Genomic DNA, 18501 nt, shown 5'->3' on the forward strand with positions numbered 1-18501 from the left:
TGGCTGCTCTTGGCCTCTACTTAATACTCTAACTCTCCTTATGAAAACCCCATTCTTTGATTTCTATGTCCAGTTCTTTTTCCATTTTTATGCCCTTCTGGATCTTTCTATGAAATACGTCTGGCCGCAACTGGCCACACACATTTACTGTTAAAATTTATACTTAGAAATCTGTTACTGTTAGACCATTCAAATATTTATTTTGCTAACACTTTTCCAGCTGCTGAACCTCAGAACTCCTCTACCCAGTCTTACTTATTTCCAGCTTCTTGTTTGTTCTGCCAGAGAAGTCAGAGACTATTTTATCACCTTATTTGCCTTTTAGAACCAACAACAACTTATATTTTTAAGACATCCAATTTTAAATTTCTAGCCATTGTAACATTTTGCAGCATTTGCATTACTACATGAGTACCTTGAATCAAAGTGGTCCATATTTTTATGTGAGGCTTTTATCTACACATTTTATTATTCCAGAATAAGTATATAGTATTAACATTTTCTAATGGTTTGCTTTCCAGCTGCCAAGACAGGAGTTTGTGTATGCTCTCTGTAACAACCTTGTACCATGGAAAACTGAAGGTTGAAACATAACACAGTATGAGCAAGATAGTCTCTTACAGTACTTTAGAGATATTGAATGCTTTATCTCTGAACTTAATTTAGAAGGGTATTTTTTTTTTTCTGTAATTAAGCTTCTTAAACAGAGCTATCTGGGAACCTTTTATCAGTAAAAACTAAAGATTAGAACAACTACCTTCTTGCTAATAAACAAAAGTCAGTTGCCTTTCACCTAAGGTTATTAAAGTCAGGCAATTGGGCAGGATTGGGGGAGCAAGGGGAGAACAAACACACCATGCACTTTGTTCTTTTAATGAATGAAATTATTCGGATGTGGTAAAGTGGTTTAGATGGTCTCGATCACTAACCTACTGGTTGGTCTCTTTGCTTCAGGGCACCTTTTATAGAACATCCAGTGATCAGGTCAGCCAAACCACGATGTGGGAACACTGGTCATACTCTTCCTATGCACTGCCACTGCTTTCTGCAGGCCTTCTATAAAAGAATTATCTTTGCCGGAGTCTATTTAACTAATGAAACTGGCAGTTAAATTGGTAGGACTAAAAGGTATATAAAAAAAAAGTATGCTTGTCCCTCAAGTTGTTTTCTGAGATAATGCTTTCTGGACAACTTTTTTCTACACAGCTGACCACACAATAGTGAAAAAACCCTACTAATTCCATTCCAACATGTTTGGAAATAGGCATATTTATTGGTATTTACACTTTTAATACCCATTTTGCTAATTTTATGTCAACTCTACCTTCACAGTTTGTTGACTGATAGCGCCATAAAACCTTGAATTTGGCAGGTGGCAATCATAGGTTAAAATGTTCAAACCCATTATATTGCACAGACATAACAGATGTGCTTGGCACTTCTCAGGGTCAAAGACTGAGTCCAAGGTTGATTATTTTTCATACAAGCTTTAGAGAAATCATTTTTGCAGCAGGATTTAACTGAAGATACACTCAAGCTTTTGTGAAGAAGCTCACTTCACTTTTTGGAACCAGAGTTATTACTGAATAGCCACTGCATGTTTTGCCCCACTAAAATACTATGATCTTTTCCCTTCTATCTGGACGTGTTAGTTCCTGCTGACAAACTTCTTTATGAAAACAGCTAACACTGCGTTAGTTATATATTCCAATATAAAACTGAACTTCTTTTTAGATGAAATAAATCCTACAGGACTTGCTAGAAGAATCTCAGCAACATGATAACTGCTATGTAGGCTAGAAGGCATATCTTGTATGACTTGTATTCTGCTTACATTCTTCTATTGTTCAATGTTAATCTTCACTTTATGTCATAAAATTAATGTATTGTAAGGCTACACAATGGACAAATTACTTGTGTGTTTATAGTGAACAGAGTGACTAATATATAAGCTTAGGCTTGGTTTCTCTCTTGATCAAGTCTGTGGGAATTCCAGAGTATACATGAGAATTTTTCTGATTTTGTAAACTGATGTTCTGTTCAGTTCATGAGGACTTTTTTAATAAGCTAGAAAGAAAATTGCATGTATAAAATAAAACAGAAGGGTCTTGTTCATTTTCTCCAGATCTAAATCAGTGCTAACTAAACCACACCTGAGAAATGCTTATGTAACACATGACCACTCTCAGAAATTCTACTACTTTTGGTCACGATGTCTGTCTTTGCTTCCCACTAAAAGTGTTTTCCAATGTTTGATATGGATGCCCCTTGGTGCAATGCAAGCCAGTCACTTCTTTTCCCATCACGACATCCTGTCTACAGCAACTCTCTACATATGGATTCTATTTTCCCCTTTCCCATTAATCTCATAGGAAATACTTCTAAAATCTCTGCTTGTTCTTGACAGTCTCCTTTAGATTCTCTTCCAGTCACCCTTCATTTAGAGAAGTGCCTAAAGGCAACAAGTTTCAAGAGTGATGCATTACTGCAGCTAAAAAGGAGAAATAAAAGGTTCTAAAGGCCAAGAGGAAAGCACTGCAAAATGTTAAAAATAATACACAATGACAGAAGGATGAAGTCTGAGTTTCTGGCAGCTCCTTTGTTACATTACTGAGAGGTGTACTTTAGCCACCTCTGTTCACACTGTACTTCCTACTGTCAAAAGGTCACCTCATGACCATCATAAAGTTGCCAGCAATGGCCATGATTATATGGAAAACAGAAAACACAACAGCAGGAAGGGCCAAGCCTGTATCCCTCCTTGTGCCCTCTAGCTATTAAAATATTAAAATTAGCAAATTTCTTAAGGATTCAAAGTAAACAAATTCATTTGTACTCATCTAAATCAAATCTAACCTGCTATGCAGCTGTATTTGACAGTGACTCCCAAAGTACAGTAAGGGGAGTCAAAGGAAGCAAGTCTGGTCTAGACACATGAGGAAAATTAATTACCCATTGACAAGAACTACCTGCTTTTTGGACAGAGTGGAAGAACAACTTACCAACACTCTTTGACACTGAGTGGATGCTGTAACCGAGCCTGTTCCCAACAGGACTTAATCCATTACAAAACTGAGAGCAGCAATTGCTGTTCCCCCACCCCAGTTTACCAGATCCAGGCCAACTGCTTACTAATATCCTTACAAAAACGCATTTCCACTTGTTCTTGAATCCTCATTTACTCCTTACCTGTTTTTTGCAATTCCTTTTATTACGTCTTTTAAAAATTATGTCACTTGATACTATCTTTCTAGATTTCCTATCCCACAGTCATATTGACAAGTTTCCTTCTATTTCTCCAACAAAACAGTTGGTATTGCTAACACTGCAAATCTGTGGAAAAGCCTGCAGGCCAGATGTCAGCTTGTAGTACAAGACCTGAGCACTGCTTTCACAGGTGGCATGGGGAATTATGCTGTAGGATCAAGAGAATATACTCCTTACCTGCCTACATCACATTTCTCAGAATTAAGTCTGCTCAGGGGGGCGGGCTCAGCTGGCTGTGATTTAGGTACTTCAGTCCCTCCTGACAACATCTTGTTTCTGTCGGGGTTGGTAACAAAACTCCCGCCCTGCGCACCACGAACACGCCGGCATTTGCGAACAGTGTCGCTCTCCCCTGGTCCCCGGCTGCTCCCTCAGCCGCCGGCCGGGCCCACACCGGGTTCAAACCGCCCAGCGCCGCAGGCACGTGGGGAGCGGAGACCCGCGACATGCCAGCCGCGCTCCGCCCGGCCCGGCGGTCTCCTCCCGTGTGCCCCCAGGCTGGCGCGCAGCGCAGCAGCACCTGCCCCTCGGCCGGAGCCTGCGGGTCACCCTGCTCCTCCTCCCGCAGCGGAGCCGGCTCCAGCCCTCACCTCATCTCACCCGCACGGGAGAGCCCGACTGACCAGGCCACGGGCCGTCTGAGGTGGAAGCCCCGGTCGCCTTCGCAGGGCGGCAGCTGAAGGCGAACGGCACCGGCGCTACCCACGGGGCTTTCGAGCGGCCCGCCGGGCGCGTAGCCCTTTAAGAGCGACCTCCTCGCGCCCCACGTCTGCGATCAGCTGACAGCGACGTCGCGCGGGGCGGAGCCAGGCGGGGCGGGCACTCTCGCTGCTGGTGAGCGCTCGTGCGCCGCGGACGCCGAGCTGGGGTTGGCTGCTCCGCGGCCCCGCCCCTCCGCCCCGCCGCGTGCCCTGCTGCGCGCCCCGCCCCTCCCCTCCTCTCCCGCCCCTCCGCCGCCCCTCCTCCGCCCCGCGCGCGCAGGGCCGCTGCGGCGGTGCGGAGCGGAGCGGTGCGGAGCGGGCAGCTCTGACAGCGCCGCCGGGGCAGCGCCGGCGCCCGCGCACCCTCCGCTGGCCCTCGGGGCGGCGGCGGCCGAGCCTCCCCCAGCCCTACACCTTGCGGCGGCGGTCGAGCCCCCCGCGCCGCCGAGGCCGGCGGGGCGGCGGCAGGAAGCGCCGCTCCCCCTGACGGCGAGGCTCCCGGTGGCCCAGCGCCGCTGTCAGCCGGGCGGGCGCCCGCGGTCCCGGAGACCTCTTCAGCAGCGCGGCGCCCGGCGCCACCCGGTACATGGATTACCTGGTAGGTCCCCCGGAAGGAGCGGGGCGCCCCCCGCCGCGCCGCCCCCCGCTGCCGGCCCGTCGGACATGTTACCGAGCGCGCCGAGGCGGGGTCCGCGGCGGGGGCAGGTGGGGCGGGGGGCGCTGGGCAGCCGGGAGCCTTCTCCCGGCCCGCCGCGCTGTTAAAGGGCGATAAACTGGCAAGGTTCCGCTGAAGCGTGCGGCCGCCCCGCTCATTTGGCCGCTATTAGATTGCTAAAGCCGTGACCCGGGTCGCGGTTTTTTTCCTAAATGCATGAGCTTAGGGTACGCTTGAATGAACTAAACTGTCACCCTGGGCGGGATCAGCCCTGCACCCAGGCAGCTGGTGTTCAGGGGTAGCGTTTATTGCTCTTTAATGAATATTGGCTTTATTTGCCTACGAGAGATCGTATCGCAGGCATGCACTCCAGCTGGGGTCGTGGTTGGCCGTGCAGGCTCACTGGGGGTTTACACTTGGCAACTAAGCCCCGCGGCACGGCTGGTAGATGAGCTGGTGACTTTATTTTAGTATGGTACCTGCTTACCTGGTCTTTTCAGCATAGCAGCGGGAGAGTGCAGTGGGCCTGCCCTGTCCCTCAGGTTTTGTTTCTGGAGCACCAGGCTGTAGTCTGTGCCCCGTCCTTCCTCGTGAAGTGCTGCAAAGAGTCAGCTGGGGCAATAAGGAGTAGGTCTTTTTTGGCCACCCCTGCCCACTGTTGGTCTTCTGCGCCCAGTCAGGAAGTATTTGGAGTCAGAAACTTGACTCAGCCTTCCTGATGTCCTTCCGTGCGATGTGCATGGGTGTAGGCTTTCAAGAAATGTTCATCTATCAGTCAACAGCATTCCGGGAGATGCTCTCTTTAGTGGATTAAAGATTTGCCATATTGAGATGAGGGCTGCATGCATGACTGACTTTTCCTTCTCTGATGATGAGATTAATTAAACCAGAAAGAGATTAAATACTTAAATATTATTCTTGTGTCTATATAGGTTAGATTTAGTTTGGGTTATCTAGCTTTATACCAAAAAATAAAATGTTTTAGGCTTTCCTTCCAGAATTCTAGTAATGGAGGGAGAATAGAGAGTCCCGTGTGGCAGAAATGGTGGGTCGACTTCTCTTTAAGAACCTAGTTAATGAAATACTGATAATAAACTTGCTGTGTGCCAAGTGCAGCCTTGTAGCTCCTTGAGAGCCTGGAGCTGTTTCTTAGATTATTTTCCTTTATAAACTTATATCCAGATGAAACTGGCCATCCTGTACTTTTTGAAATGCTTCCATTAACCTTGGTGACTGCTACAGGCTGTTGTGTGGAAGGCCAGCCGCTTCAAGAACAATATATTTAATAGGCCTTGGGAAATGAACACATGTTTTTTTATTAACTAAAGGGGGAGGGGATTAAGTAGCTCTACATTTTTTTTTCTTTCCTTTTTGCTCCAGTTGATCCTTATCCTCTTTTCTGTTGTGTGACCTTCATTACTGCCATCTCTAAAAAAAAGTGAATCTTCAGGATAATGATAATCCTCAGTGTTCGTGCATTTTTTGCTTAATGTCTGAAGACAGACTCTCTCAAGGTATCATCAGTCTTACAGTGCATGTTATAGTGGCATATGAAACATAAAGGACTCTTTCGACATTGAAGTTATTACACATCAGCGAAGTTATTTTTTATAGATGGTGAAAGCCAGGGGTTAGTGATCATAGTTTAAACAGGGCACTGGTCTGCTGACAGTCTGGGACAATCCAAGATGGCTTTATCTATCACTGGCCGGTGCTTGTTGCTGGGCTTTCCATACTTCTTTATATAGTAGGTATCCCTTGATCTTGGGAGTACTTGTTGCAACTGGCATCAGCTGTTTTAAACCAAAGGATAAAAAAAAAAAAATTTTTTTTTGCATGTGTGTATAACTTTGAAAGAAAACAAAATTCTGTTTGGCGGTTCAAATATTTTGACATGCATTTGTGTAGAGGACTTCCCTTTCCAGTCCTTGTCTTCACCAAATGAAGGAGATGAGTCCTCTTTTGCCCTTCTCTGTTAATGGTGGTAATGAGCAGTGGGCTCAAGCATCTTAGAAATTCTGCTCTGTCGAAAAGGAGGGATTATGGTGACTTAGGGAATGAGTTGTCTACGACACATTTTCAGCCTGGAGGACCAAGCTGTTGCGGCAGTCATCCCTCGCATAAAGATGGGCAAAGGATGCAGTTGTTTCTGGCTGCAGTCATACTTTGACAGAGTATTAGACAAAGTGTTGGTTAGCAGTGGAGCTTAATAGGGGTGTCTAATGGAAGGAGCCTAGGATATAACTGACATCAGGTGTGCTGCCTTGTGGAGTCAGGAGTCATTCCCTCTGGGGAAGGGGTCTGCTTCAGCTAGCTCTTTCCAGACTGACATAGGAACATTCTTTTCCTGATTTTGCTTGGATAGGACCTACATTGTGGGAGACTTTCTTCTTCTTTAAGGAGCTGATCCCAAGAAATACTGAACACTGCAGCACCTGCACATATCAGCAGGTTATTGAAAATGTTTAAAACCTGCTCAAAGCTGAGTCAGTTGAAGCCATCTCAGACTGTGATCTGTGATTTGTGACTAGTGGCATTTGACAAAGCACTGGTATTAAGAAAGTATCTTCTGTGGTGCTCTGGTCTGGTTTTGCATCATAACAAAGAGTAACATTAGCCTCTGTATCTTTAATAGCTAGAAGAGGCTCTTGAGCCCTGTGTCTGTTTTATTTTTTTATTGATGTAATTACAGTGTTGGGAGTGTGTTTTGTTTTGTTTTTTAATCAACATAGCTAACCCAGGTTCAATGTCTAGGAAAAAAAAATTCCATCTTCGCTCACTTAGAAGCACCTTTTATTCATGCAGTTTATTGTCCTTGTTTTGAAGTTAACTCCTTTAAAACATACTATGCAAACACAACTGCATCAATGTAGATTTGTAGGGGTTTGTGACTAGATTAAATAGTCCTGTGGTGTCTCTGCAACCTTCTGCTTTATTCTTGCTGCATTGTGTCTAGAAGGATTTTGGTGTGTGCACAGACCTGTGTTGGCTGGCCTACGTTCAGTAGACTATATTTAAGAAATTACAGCATGATGCATCTTGTGAAAAGCTTGATATATGATCAGTCTTACAACTTTTGCTTGCAGAACTTGTTGGGAAACAGTAGCAAATGCTTCTTTTTTCATATGTGGTACTTGCAATGCAAATTTTAAGCTGTTGAGTAGACTTTCACAATATACTTCTTCAGTGGCACCCTCAGTACTAGATAAGGATCTTAAATTGAACAGCTGCATGTATCAGCCTGATCTGTGTAGGGCTTTTAAAAGCTACTTTAGAGCGTGATGTAGAAATGTGAATTAATGTGATTTTACGAAAAAAAGAAGAGTCCTTATATTGCCCTGGAAGTGTGTAAGATAAATTTGATAATCTCTCTTAATTTTGTATATTTAGCATTTTTAATAAGATAGCTTATCCTTAAATAATATTCTCTACTGTGTAGTATCTTAGCTGTATGTAAGACTGTTTCTTGGGCAGGTAATGAAAGTTAGATTCCAACCTGAAATGGAAGGCAACACTTCTTGCATGAAAAACCACAATAACTTTAGTGTTTTTTTTTTTTTTCTTCTTAAAAGTTAAGCATAACCATGACTATTGCAAAGACAAGAGAGTGCACACTCTTAGTGCAGTAACAACCTTGTTGCTTTGTTGGGGACTATTTTTTTAACAATAAGTTTTTTTTTCAGTTAGTGATACATTAGTTAGCTGTTATGAACTATTTTACTTATGTATGTGTGCACAGAGGAGCTAAACTTTGAGTGTTTTTTGAGTAAATTGAACTAATTTTTCAGATGAATAGGCCTTTAAGTGACTTCAGAGTTTCTTGGTTTCTGAATGGTCTTGACCTCAATTTGTGGATACTGTTCAGGCAAAGCCTTTCTTGACTGGGGAAAGCTGCATATATCAAGCTGTGGTGTTCTTAAAAACATTAAGTGATATTAAAAGAAAATAAAAGATATTTCTGAGCAACTTTTGGACAGCTTATCTTTAAGACCTTCCCTTTTATTTTGTTGGGCCCTTTAATTGTACAGGTTTGATTAGAAAGTGGTAATACAGGATAGATCATGACTACTTAATGGTTCTAATTTACTTCAGATCCTGTCTTTCCATTGCTGTTGCCTGTTCCATTGTTTGGTGTCTGCAGGCCATAGAAAACACTCTTTCTTGTACAACAACAGGAGTAGTTACATTTATACAGTCCTAAAATTACATTCGGCCCTTTGAAGGTAGCCGCAAGGCTGATGTGGCCCTGGTGAAAATACGATTGACACCCCTGTACTACAAATAGCATTATGAGGACATCTGTTTGAAAGTTAGAGTCTTATTTCACTGAAACTTTGTAAACTAGTAGCTGCTGTTCTTTGACTAAGGAAAGGTGTGCCAGGGTACATACTAGGAACCTTAGATTTTTTTCCTCTGAGGTATGTATAGGTTTTTGATGCATCACCTTCAACATGAGTAACAAAGGTCTATGTAGCCTTGCCCTCTTACTGTTTGCTAAACACCCCTCATCCTATTAATTTTTGTCTTTTGTCATGTGATTATAAGGATTGTTGGGGCTGTGTGTTGACTCATCTATCATCCTTGAAATGTTACAGCTTCTGTACAGCACAAGGGCTTGTATTTTAAGATGCTATCCCTCCTTCAGTTTGTGAAGCTGATGTGGCATGAGGATGAAGGATCTGACAGTGGTTTAAAAATAAGGATATAGCTGAATGCAGGAAAGAAGGCAACTAACTTATGTAAGATCAACTAGTGTACGGGGCACATGCAACAGTATTAGCGTTTGGGTCAGATGTAAGTTTTTGAAGTGAATTTTAAGCCACCTCTAAGTGCTGTACGTAGGTTTGCATTGCACAGTGATCACAGATCATGTGAACTTGATATTTTTCAGATGAAACCAGACTGAAGGATGTACTCAACTAATGAATTTTCAGTCCACAGGACCAGATCAGAACTAGTCTGAAGTAAAATGCGTAAAGTATGTATTACAAGTACTTGGCCTTCAGCACCAGCTTTTGCTGTGCTGCACTACTTGCTATTGTATCCGTTGCCAGGGTCACTTTATCTGGCAGTGAGAGTGCTGCTGCTTCTGATTACTTTCTGCATCAGCATAGCAATGGAGGAAGAATCCCAAAACAAATTTTTGAGACCTTCACACAAGAAAGTTCTTGTGGCTAGGTTCCTGTTGGTATTTCAGCTCTATGAAGCATGACATTCAAACCTAAATCACTGTGCATGGCAAATGGAATCCATTCTGGGAGATGACATCACCTGAATGAGCATGTTTCTGACTTAATTAAGTTTGGGAGTTCAAGAACCTGATCTAGCTGAAGATGTGCTCTGTAAAACAAATGCTCCTCCTTGGTAGAATCTACCTAGCCAGTATTGCAGACAGTTTTTGCTGAATGAAAGATGTAATCAGCTATATAGAAGGGGCAATAAAAACAATGGTGACTTAACTCAGTGGAAGTTACTTGGCTGAACACAGATCAGCAAGCAGAAGTGTAGAGTTCCTTTGCAGAAGATAAAAGTCAAATGCTGCATTTGCTGATCCTGCAATAGGAAGCATTATGGAATTCCCCAGGTAAACTTTTGATTCAAAGGTGGAAGTTACAAACAGTGAAACTTGATGCAGATTCCTTGGGAACACAAAAGAGTGCCTTAATGTGATTATAATTTCCAGCACAAGATTCTGTAAAATCACAGGAATATTGCAGAACCAGAAAATTCATTTTCTACAGATAAACACACTGAAGAAATTAGTTAAATAGCATGTTTAAAATCAAATTCCTTTACCATTTTGCCTTTTCTGCGATAAGGATTGCAGTAGAGTGGTAACTAGTATTGCACCAAAAAGTGAGTCCCAGTTTCTGCAAATGTGCTGGTCTGTGTTTGTTGTGAATAGCCCTACAGTATCCTTGTAAATTAGTCCCAGGTTCAATATTTGTAGGTCCTCAAGTTGCTCTGCAGTACGCTGCTGTGTTTTTCAGTCAGACCTCCAAGCTTGAGGCAACATAGCGATGGATTTCACAAAAGGTTACAAATGCAAGCTTTTCATAAGTGAGAAAATTGAATTTAGTAAAAACAGGGTATTCTTCCTAATACCCCATGCTGATTACCATTTTTGGCTTGTCATCAGCAACATCAGCTCATGTTTTTACTACTGCCAGCTTGTGATGTTTATTCTTTTAAAGTGAGTTCTGAAGTTTTGTTATGTGAGGATATCAGCTTTCCATTAACAAAAGAAGCATTTTTAGTTTCAAATTTAAAAAGCACAAATGCGGCCCTAAACAGCTGTAAAACCATAAGGAAAAAAGACATATGCATTACTTAAAATCTTGTGATTGTTTGGGTTTTGGCTCATAATACTGTGGAGCATGTTGGTTTTGCTTTTTTTCACTGTATGTATGACAAAACTTTCAGAAGTGCAAACTGCCTGACTGTATAGAAGTACTTGGGGACGCAAGTAGGGTATCTGCAATTAAATAAGAGATTGGCTTATCTCCTACTGGAGCTCTTTAGAGGGCAGAACTTTTCTTTTGTCTCACTGGCAGCCTGGTAAGGTGACTATGTTAGTTGCCAAGGCGAGGGTGTAAGTACCTTCCTGCTATCTGAGGAAGAGACAGAAAGCAGGAAGTCTAGTTGACAAGTCCTCTTGTGTTTAGATGCAGTCCTGCCCTACAGTGTTGTTTCTTACAAGTACAAACAACAGAAGGAACATGAATATTTGTACAATGCTTTTATGGGGTATGTTTTAGTGGAGGAGTAGAAAAAAAAAATCTGTTCACGGACTACATTAACTTTTGGCATTGGAGGGTGTGGGAAAGCAAGGTGGCATCCAAGATCTGGTAGGAACTGTTGACATGGGGGAAGTGAATTTGGAGAGGTTTTTTCTTGTTGTGACTTGGAACTTTTGAATGGAAGAAGCATCTGTTTCCTATGTTTTATGAGCTTTTACATTAACTTCTGCCTAGTCTTCCTTTGTATGATTTTGCCTCTGAGATGGAAAACTGAAGCAATTAAAAATGAAGTAATTGTTCTGCAAACTGTCAATAGTAAGTTTCATAAATGAGCATTGATAGTCCTGCTCTGGCAGTGAATAAGACGGAGAAGAGAATGCAGAGATTACAAGGGAATTTCATGTTTGTGTTTAGTTGTATAAACCAAATATGCTTTGGATGGGCTGATGCAGAAACAAATATTAAGGGTGCATATTGGACCTGGGAAAAAAAAATCATAGTATCCTTTTTGATATTGGTAATAAAATGGCACACGAAATTCAGTGCTGATAAATGCAAAGTTGCATATATTTATAGTTGAAGTCACTTGACAGTAGAGATGCGTGGATACGCACTAAAATACCATCAGTGCTCAGGAACGGGAAAGAGGGTCCTTCTTTAAAATGTCATCTCAACCCAGACAGCTGTCAACAAGTTTAGAGTATTAAGAAAGAAAAAAAAAATCTAATTTTTTACACTGCTTAAATGCAAGGTTTGCTGTTGTCGAAAATGCTGTGTTTCCAGTTGCGTCATCTCAGAAGGAGTATTGTGAAACCAAAGACGATATAGAGAAGGATAATATGGTAATTGAAAGAAACAATTGCTTCCATACAAGGAGGGATTAAATTGTTATAGCCCTTCAATCTGAAGAAGAGACAGCGGAATGGTGTGGTGAGGCAATACTATAGACGCCTTTGAAATAGGGTAAATAGGCAATAAGTCATTTCTCCCAGTAAAGAACCTGATCACAGTTATAATCCAGGAACTTCTTTTTCCCAAAGGTATGGTTGAATTCTGTGTCTCACTTGTGCAGTAACACTGGGGAGGCCAAGATGAGTAGAATGTGAATTGGCAGTTTTTTGGAAGACAGATCCTTTGCAGGGGGTTATTAAACATAATGTTCAGATGCTATGGTAGGCTTGTGAAGATCCTGAGGCTATGACTGCTGGAATCTGAGAATGTGTCCCTGAGATATAACTCCCCGTATGTCCTGATGCTTAAGCTGTGTGCTAAACACCTCCACCCCTCCTTATTGAGGGGACAGCGAGATTTAGTTCTAGAACAGGAAACTGCAGTCAGAAAATTGAGATATTCTGGATGGTGTCCAGGAGTGCTCCCCAGTGCAAGCAGAACTGCATTGACTGCACAGGAGGTGAGACTTTAATTCAGAAGGATTTATGAAAATGCTTAATCTGCTCCAAGGACGTGTAGCTAAAGGGTTCCTTCTGCCTTGACATATGAGCAAAGGCTATTGACTTTCCAACATTTGTGTCCCAACCAATTCCTGACTTTATATGTAAGGTTTACAACACTGAGTGAACCTGAAACTGGATTGACAGCCTGTGTAGACCACAGAGTAGTGATGCATACTACAGTGAATGATCTGTTCTCTCAGTGCTTTATTCTTGCCTATGAACTTGCATAATTTCAGGTTTCAGCAAGACTGGAGAAGAAGCCCAATATTCTTGAGAAATGTCTATGCTGTTCTTGCAGCTTTTCATATTGTGTTGGTTGATCTGTGTCTTTCATTGCCTGGACCATTGCACTCCTGGAAACAGTCATGGAAAACTGTTCTAGTGACAATATTGCCTGAAAGAGGGGGAAGCATTTTTCCTCTGGTGCGTTCACTTGATTACTTTTTATGATGATAGGAGAGATATTGATTCCAATTCTATTTCCTGTTCACATATTGCTTTTCCATCAGCATCAGGTTTCTTCTTGTGTCTAGACTCAGATTTATTTTTTTAATGGTTATGAAAAAGAAGGTCAGTATTAAAAAATCTTATTATTCAGCATTTAAGGACATTATGAAAATATATGGTGTGTCTTTTATTTCTTGAAACTGTATAAAAAAGAATTTGGGGAGTTCAAATTAGAAATGTTATTAATGGAATGTGCTAGAGGGCTGTGACATCTTGCGTAGAAAGAGGAACCTTCAGGTTGCTACCTGGAGTTCAGTGCACAAGCTTAGCAAACAGCAGTTCTGGTCACAGTTCCTGCCAGCTGTTCTGTAGCGTAGTTGTGTGTGCTTTTGGGTACGTACACATACTTTAGAACACGTAAGTGCTGAGAGTTTATTTCAGGGTCAATACATATAGATACCTTAAATTCTGCCTATCGTTTACAGTTGTATTACTAATTTTCACAATTTGTATGCAGCAAAAAAGGTGCAGAGAAGGATGGGGCTGAAAAGCTACTGCCCAAAAGGTCCAGTGATTCCAAGTGATTACTGGGGGTGGATCACTTCTTTATGAATGGGCAGGAGGGCACCTTAATCATTATCTTACTGAAACGACGTATCACCAGGAAAAAATGAACAACTTCCTTTTATCATAATATTTTCTGGTTTTGTGGTCTTGGAACTATACTTAGTACCATAATTTATTTAGAATTATGGCAAATCAAAGATAAGGTCACACAGAATCACAGAACGTTAGGGATTGGAAGTGACCTCGAAAGATCTAGTCCAATCCCCCTGTCAGAGCAGGAACACCTAGATGAGATTACACAGCAATGTGTTCAGGCGGGTTTTGAATGTCTCCAGAGAAGGAGACTCCACAACCTCCCTGGGCAGCCTGTTCCAGTGCTCTGGCACCCTCACTGGGAAGAAACTTCTTCTCATATTTGAGTGGAACCTCTTGTGTTCCAGTTTGTACCCATTGCCCCTTGTCCTACCATTGATTGTCACTGAGAAGAGCCTGGCTCCATCCTCATGACATTCACCCTTTATATATTTATAAACATTAATGAGGTCACCCCTCAGCCTCCTCTGCTCCAAACTAAAGAGACTCAGCCTTTCCTCATAAGGGAGATGCTCCATCTTTGTTGGCCTGTGCTGGACTCTCTCCAGCAGTTCCCTGTCCTTCTTGAACTGAGGGGCCCAGAACTGGACACAATATTCCAGGTGTGGTCTCACCAGGGCAGAGTAGAGAGGAAGGAGAACCTCTCTCGACCTTCTAACCACCCCACTTCTAATATACCCCAGGATGCCATTGGCCTTCCTGGTCACAAGGGCACAGTGCTGGCTCATGGTCATCCTGCTGTCCACCAGGACCCCCAGGTCCTTTTCCCCTACACTGCTCTCTAATAGGTCATTCCCCAACTTATACTGGAACCCGTGGTTGTTCCTACCCAGATGCAAGACTCTACACTTGCCCTTGTTATATTTCATTAAATTTCTCCCTGCCCAAATTTCTCCAGCCTGTCCAGTTCTTGCTGGATGGCAGCACGGCCTTCTGGCGTGTCAGCCACTCCTTCCAGCTTGGTGTCATCAGCAAACTTGCTAACAGTGCCCTTTACTCCCTAATCCAAGTAGTTGATGAATATATTGAATAGTACTGGTCCCAGTAGCGACCCTTGAGGGACACCACTAGATACAGGCCTCCAACTGGACTCTGTCCCATTGATCACAACTCCCTGGCTTCTTTCCTTCAGCCAGTTCGCAGTCCACCTCACTACCTGTTCATCCAGACCACGCTTCCTCAGTTTAGCTGCAAGGATACTGTGGGAGACTGTGTCAAATGCTTTACTGAAATCAAGATAGACCATCTCCACTGCTTTACCATAATCTGTCCACCTCATTATGTCCTCATAAAAGGCTATGAGGTTGGTTAAGCATGACTTCCCCTGGTGGACCCATGCTGACTGTCCCTAATTACCCTCTTATCCTTGATATGCCTTGAGATGGTGCCAAGGATAAGTGGTTCCATCACCTTTCCAGGGATGGAGGTGAGGCTGACCGGTCTATAGTTACCTGGGTCCTCCTTCTTGCCCTTTTTGAAGACTGGAGTGACATTTGCTTTCCTCCATTCCTCAGGCACCTGTCCCATTTCCCAAGACTTGGTAAAGATGATGGAGAGTGGCCTAGCAATGACTTCAGCCAGCTCCCTAAGCACCCATGGGTGCATCCCATCTGGACCCATGGATTTGTGGATGTCCAGATTGCTTAACTGGTCCCTAACCCACTCCTCATCAACCAAGGCAAACTCCTTCATTGTCCTGACTTCCTCTTGGGCCTCAGGGGTACGGGGCTCCTCAGGACAGCTGCCGACAGTGTAGACAGGGGCAAAGAAGGCATTCAGTAATTCTGCCTTCTCTGTATCTTCTGTCACCAGGGCACCCACCTCATTCATCAGTGGCCCTACACTGCCTCTAGCGTTAGTTTTATCTGCCATGTATTGAAGAAGCTCTTTCTATCAAAAAAGGTCAAGGTGAGTATTTCTGTTGGTGGGCAGAATTGAGGGTACCGTCTCCTGCAGTTTTGCCAGGTCTTGAGCCTTTTTTGTCTTTTCCGAGAGCTGATTAGGATCCCTCCCCTCCTTTTGCTTACCCACGTTCTTGAGACTCGTACTTTCAGCTTGGTGATTGCAGCTTTAAGGGATCAGTTGCAGAACATACTCTAATTAATATCTTCAAAATTTGCTTTCATAAATATCATCCATAGAAATTCCAGTTTGTATTTGGTGAAGGTGTAGATTTTAAAACAATGAGTTTGTGCAGTTGCAGACTAATGTGTGCCTTTGTCAGAGCTGTATGAGGGTTTTTTTTTGTTTTAAATGCCAAATACTAGAATTATTTTGTACTGATATTTGTACTGATGATTGAATGCTTTAAAAATTGGACAGAACAAATGCTTGTGGTGAATTAAAGGCTCCACAGCTGCAAGGCAGACATCTAAGTCATGAACAATTACATTTTTACAACATAAGAATAAAATAACAAAGTTTTGGGCAAATACGTATGTTAGCCCTGAGTTTTTTTTTCCAGCTGAAGAAATTATTTAATGTTTGTGAGATGAGCCTTAGCCTAAGTAGAAGGGTGCATATTGGCAGAGATGCATGCTTGTGTTGTTTGACATATATGACCTAATGACCCTGCTTCTCACTTTAGATGTGTAAGAGCAACTCTTTGTATCATTGTAGCAAACAAGGTATCTTTCTTTTGTAATATTTTGTAGGTATATTTTTACATTTTTTTTCTTTTACTTTCATGCTTACCATGTAAAATCCTTTCAGAAAGCAACAATAAACTGTAAGTAAATTAAATGCAAATTATCCAACAATTGTTTTGTTGCCTAATTGTGTGGTCCAAAATGAGTTGCAAACTAAAGTAATGAAAGATTACAAGTATTGAGAGTAAGTTCCGCATTGCAGCAACTTATATTTTAATTCAGTGATCAGAGCAATTGTCTGTAGGTTGGTATCATTAAACATCAAATTATTTATATAAATTCCTGAGACTTTTTCAGTGATCAACCTGAAATAATAATGGGGGAAGTGTGCATTTTTGGGGAGGAGGAGGGGTCAATGTAAGAGAAGATAATAACAGCATTAGAATTAATTAGCTTTTTCAATACTATAGACTGCATATCATAAGCATTATCTTGGAGGCTTAGGGAAGGGCTTAGGTTAATATTTCATTGAGAAATCAATAGGGGAAACATTCACTGGTACTATATATAGCAGTGGAAAGAGGAGACAATTTTAGAATTCATGTCTTGTAATTGCTTGTTGAATTCAAAACATCAACAGTAGCAAATGCAGCAACAGATGAGTAAGGTAAGACAGACATAGCTTTCTTTACTCTTCTGAACAAGGGTTCACAGGCTTTTGTTGAGGAGTTGGAACTGCAGCTTATTTCTCCCATGAATGTACAGTGTGGCAGTACTGAACAAAAATGAAACAAGGAAGACAATTTATAATGCTGTGCTTGTCTAGAATACATGCAAACTGTGTACATCGAGAAACCATAAAGGTTTGCTGCTGCATGTTTACTTTCCTTGCAACCTGAAATAAACGTTAGTTAATACTATGTATATAAAGTTGGGTCTGCCATCAACATAGGATCTGTCATGATACTGAAAATACAAATCACTGTATGTATCACCCTCTGTTTAAGTAGGTGCTTAAATTGCAGCAGACTCGGGTTAAATATTAGGAAACCATCTGGTAGGGAGGGTAATGAAGCACTGGACAAGATTGCTTGGGGAAGTCATCTGTGGAACCTTTAGAACAAGTTCTGCAAATATTGTCAAGGGTATTTATTATACATCACTTTGTATAGCATAGGATTTCTAAAAGTTGGTTTTATTGCTGTTTTTCTATGACTTTTTTTTTTTTTTCCTGTGGAAAACTCAGAGCACAAGTTATAGAATTTAATGTTTGCTCTCAAAGCTGGGAGAAAAAAAAAAAAAAAAAGAAAAAAAAATCCTGTCAATTTAAATGGTGCTTTAAAGCAGCGTTTCCTTGTCAGTAATAATATTCTAGATTACTTCCAGTAAGGAAAGAAGATTACCTGTGCTGCTGAGGTTTGCTCTCAGTTTTTCCTGCTGCACTTTTTGACTTTCAGACAGTTCAATGAAATATTGTTTGTTTGAAATTTAAACTTAACAGTTACAGTAGAAGAAAAATGTTGCTACATATTTTTTTTATAACTCATAATTTATAAGATCTGCTGTCTTGTTTTTTTAAATCACATTTCTAATGAAATGGGCAACACAACTGCAGATTTTTTTGGGGGAGGGAGTTTAGAAAGCAGAGACTGGAAAAAAAAATTTCATTGATACTTTTTGAAGTCTGTAATATCCAGCACTTCACCTTCAACATCTTAAAATACATGCACATGATGTGCGAACTTGTTAAACACATAGTAAAAATGTTCCACTTTAATTTAAATGTTTGCTTTAATTTTTGCCTACAGTGACTTCTCAAATATCTTAATTACTCTTCTGAATACATTATTGTAAGCCTGGTTTATGGTACCTGACTGTATATAAAAAATGGCAAACCTACAATAGGTTTTATTTTGGTGGTGGGGAGTTGCATTTGTTTTCTCGCTTTTTTATACTTTTTAAAGAAGGTGTTTTTCATCTGTTTCATCA

General features: G+C 41.8%; 1 protein-coding gene across 2 annotated transcripts in view; it reads left to right on the forward strand.

Moving 5' to 3' along the window:
- The first annotated feature begins 4255 nt into the window (after positions 1-4255).
- ARL15 (ARF like GTPase 15) overlaps positions 4256-18501 on the forward strand; it is a 227061-nt gene continuing 212815 nt past the window's right edge. For both annotated transcript variants that reach the window (XM_082075605.1, XM_082075607.1), the window contains exon 1: positions 4256-4566. Coding sequence is in view for 1 of the 2 variants with exons in the window: in XM_082075607.1 (XP_081931733.1) it covers positions 4555-4566 (12 nt within the window). In the remaining variant the exon portion in view is untranslated. The remainder of the gene's footprint in view (positions 4567-18501) is intronic.

This window comes from Streptopelia decaocto, assembly GCF_964273445.1.
Source record: "Streptopelia decaocto genome assembly, chromosome: Z".
Taxonomy (NCBI): domain Eukaryota; kingdom Metazoa; phylum Chordata; class Aves; order Columbiformes; family Columbidae; genus Streptopelia; species Streptopelia decaocto.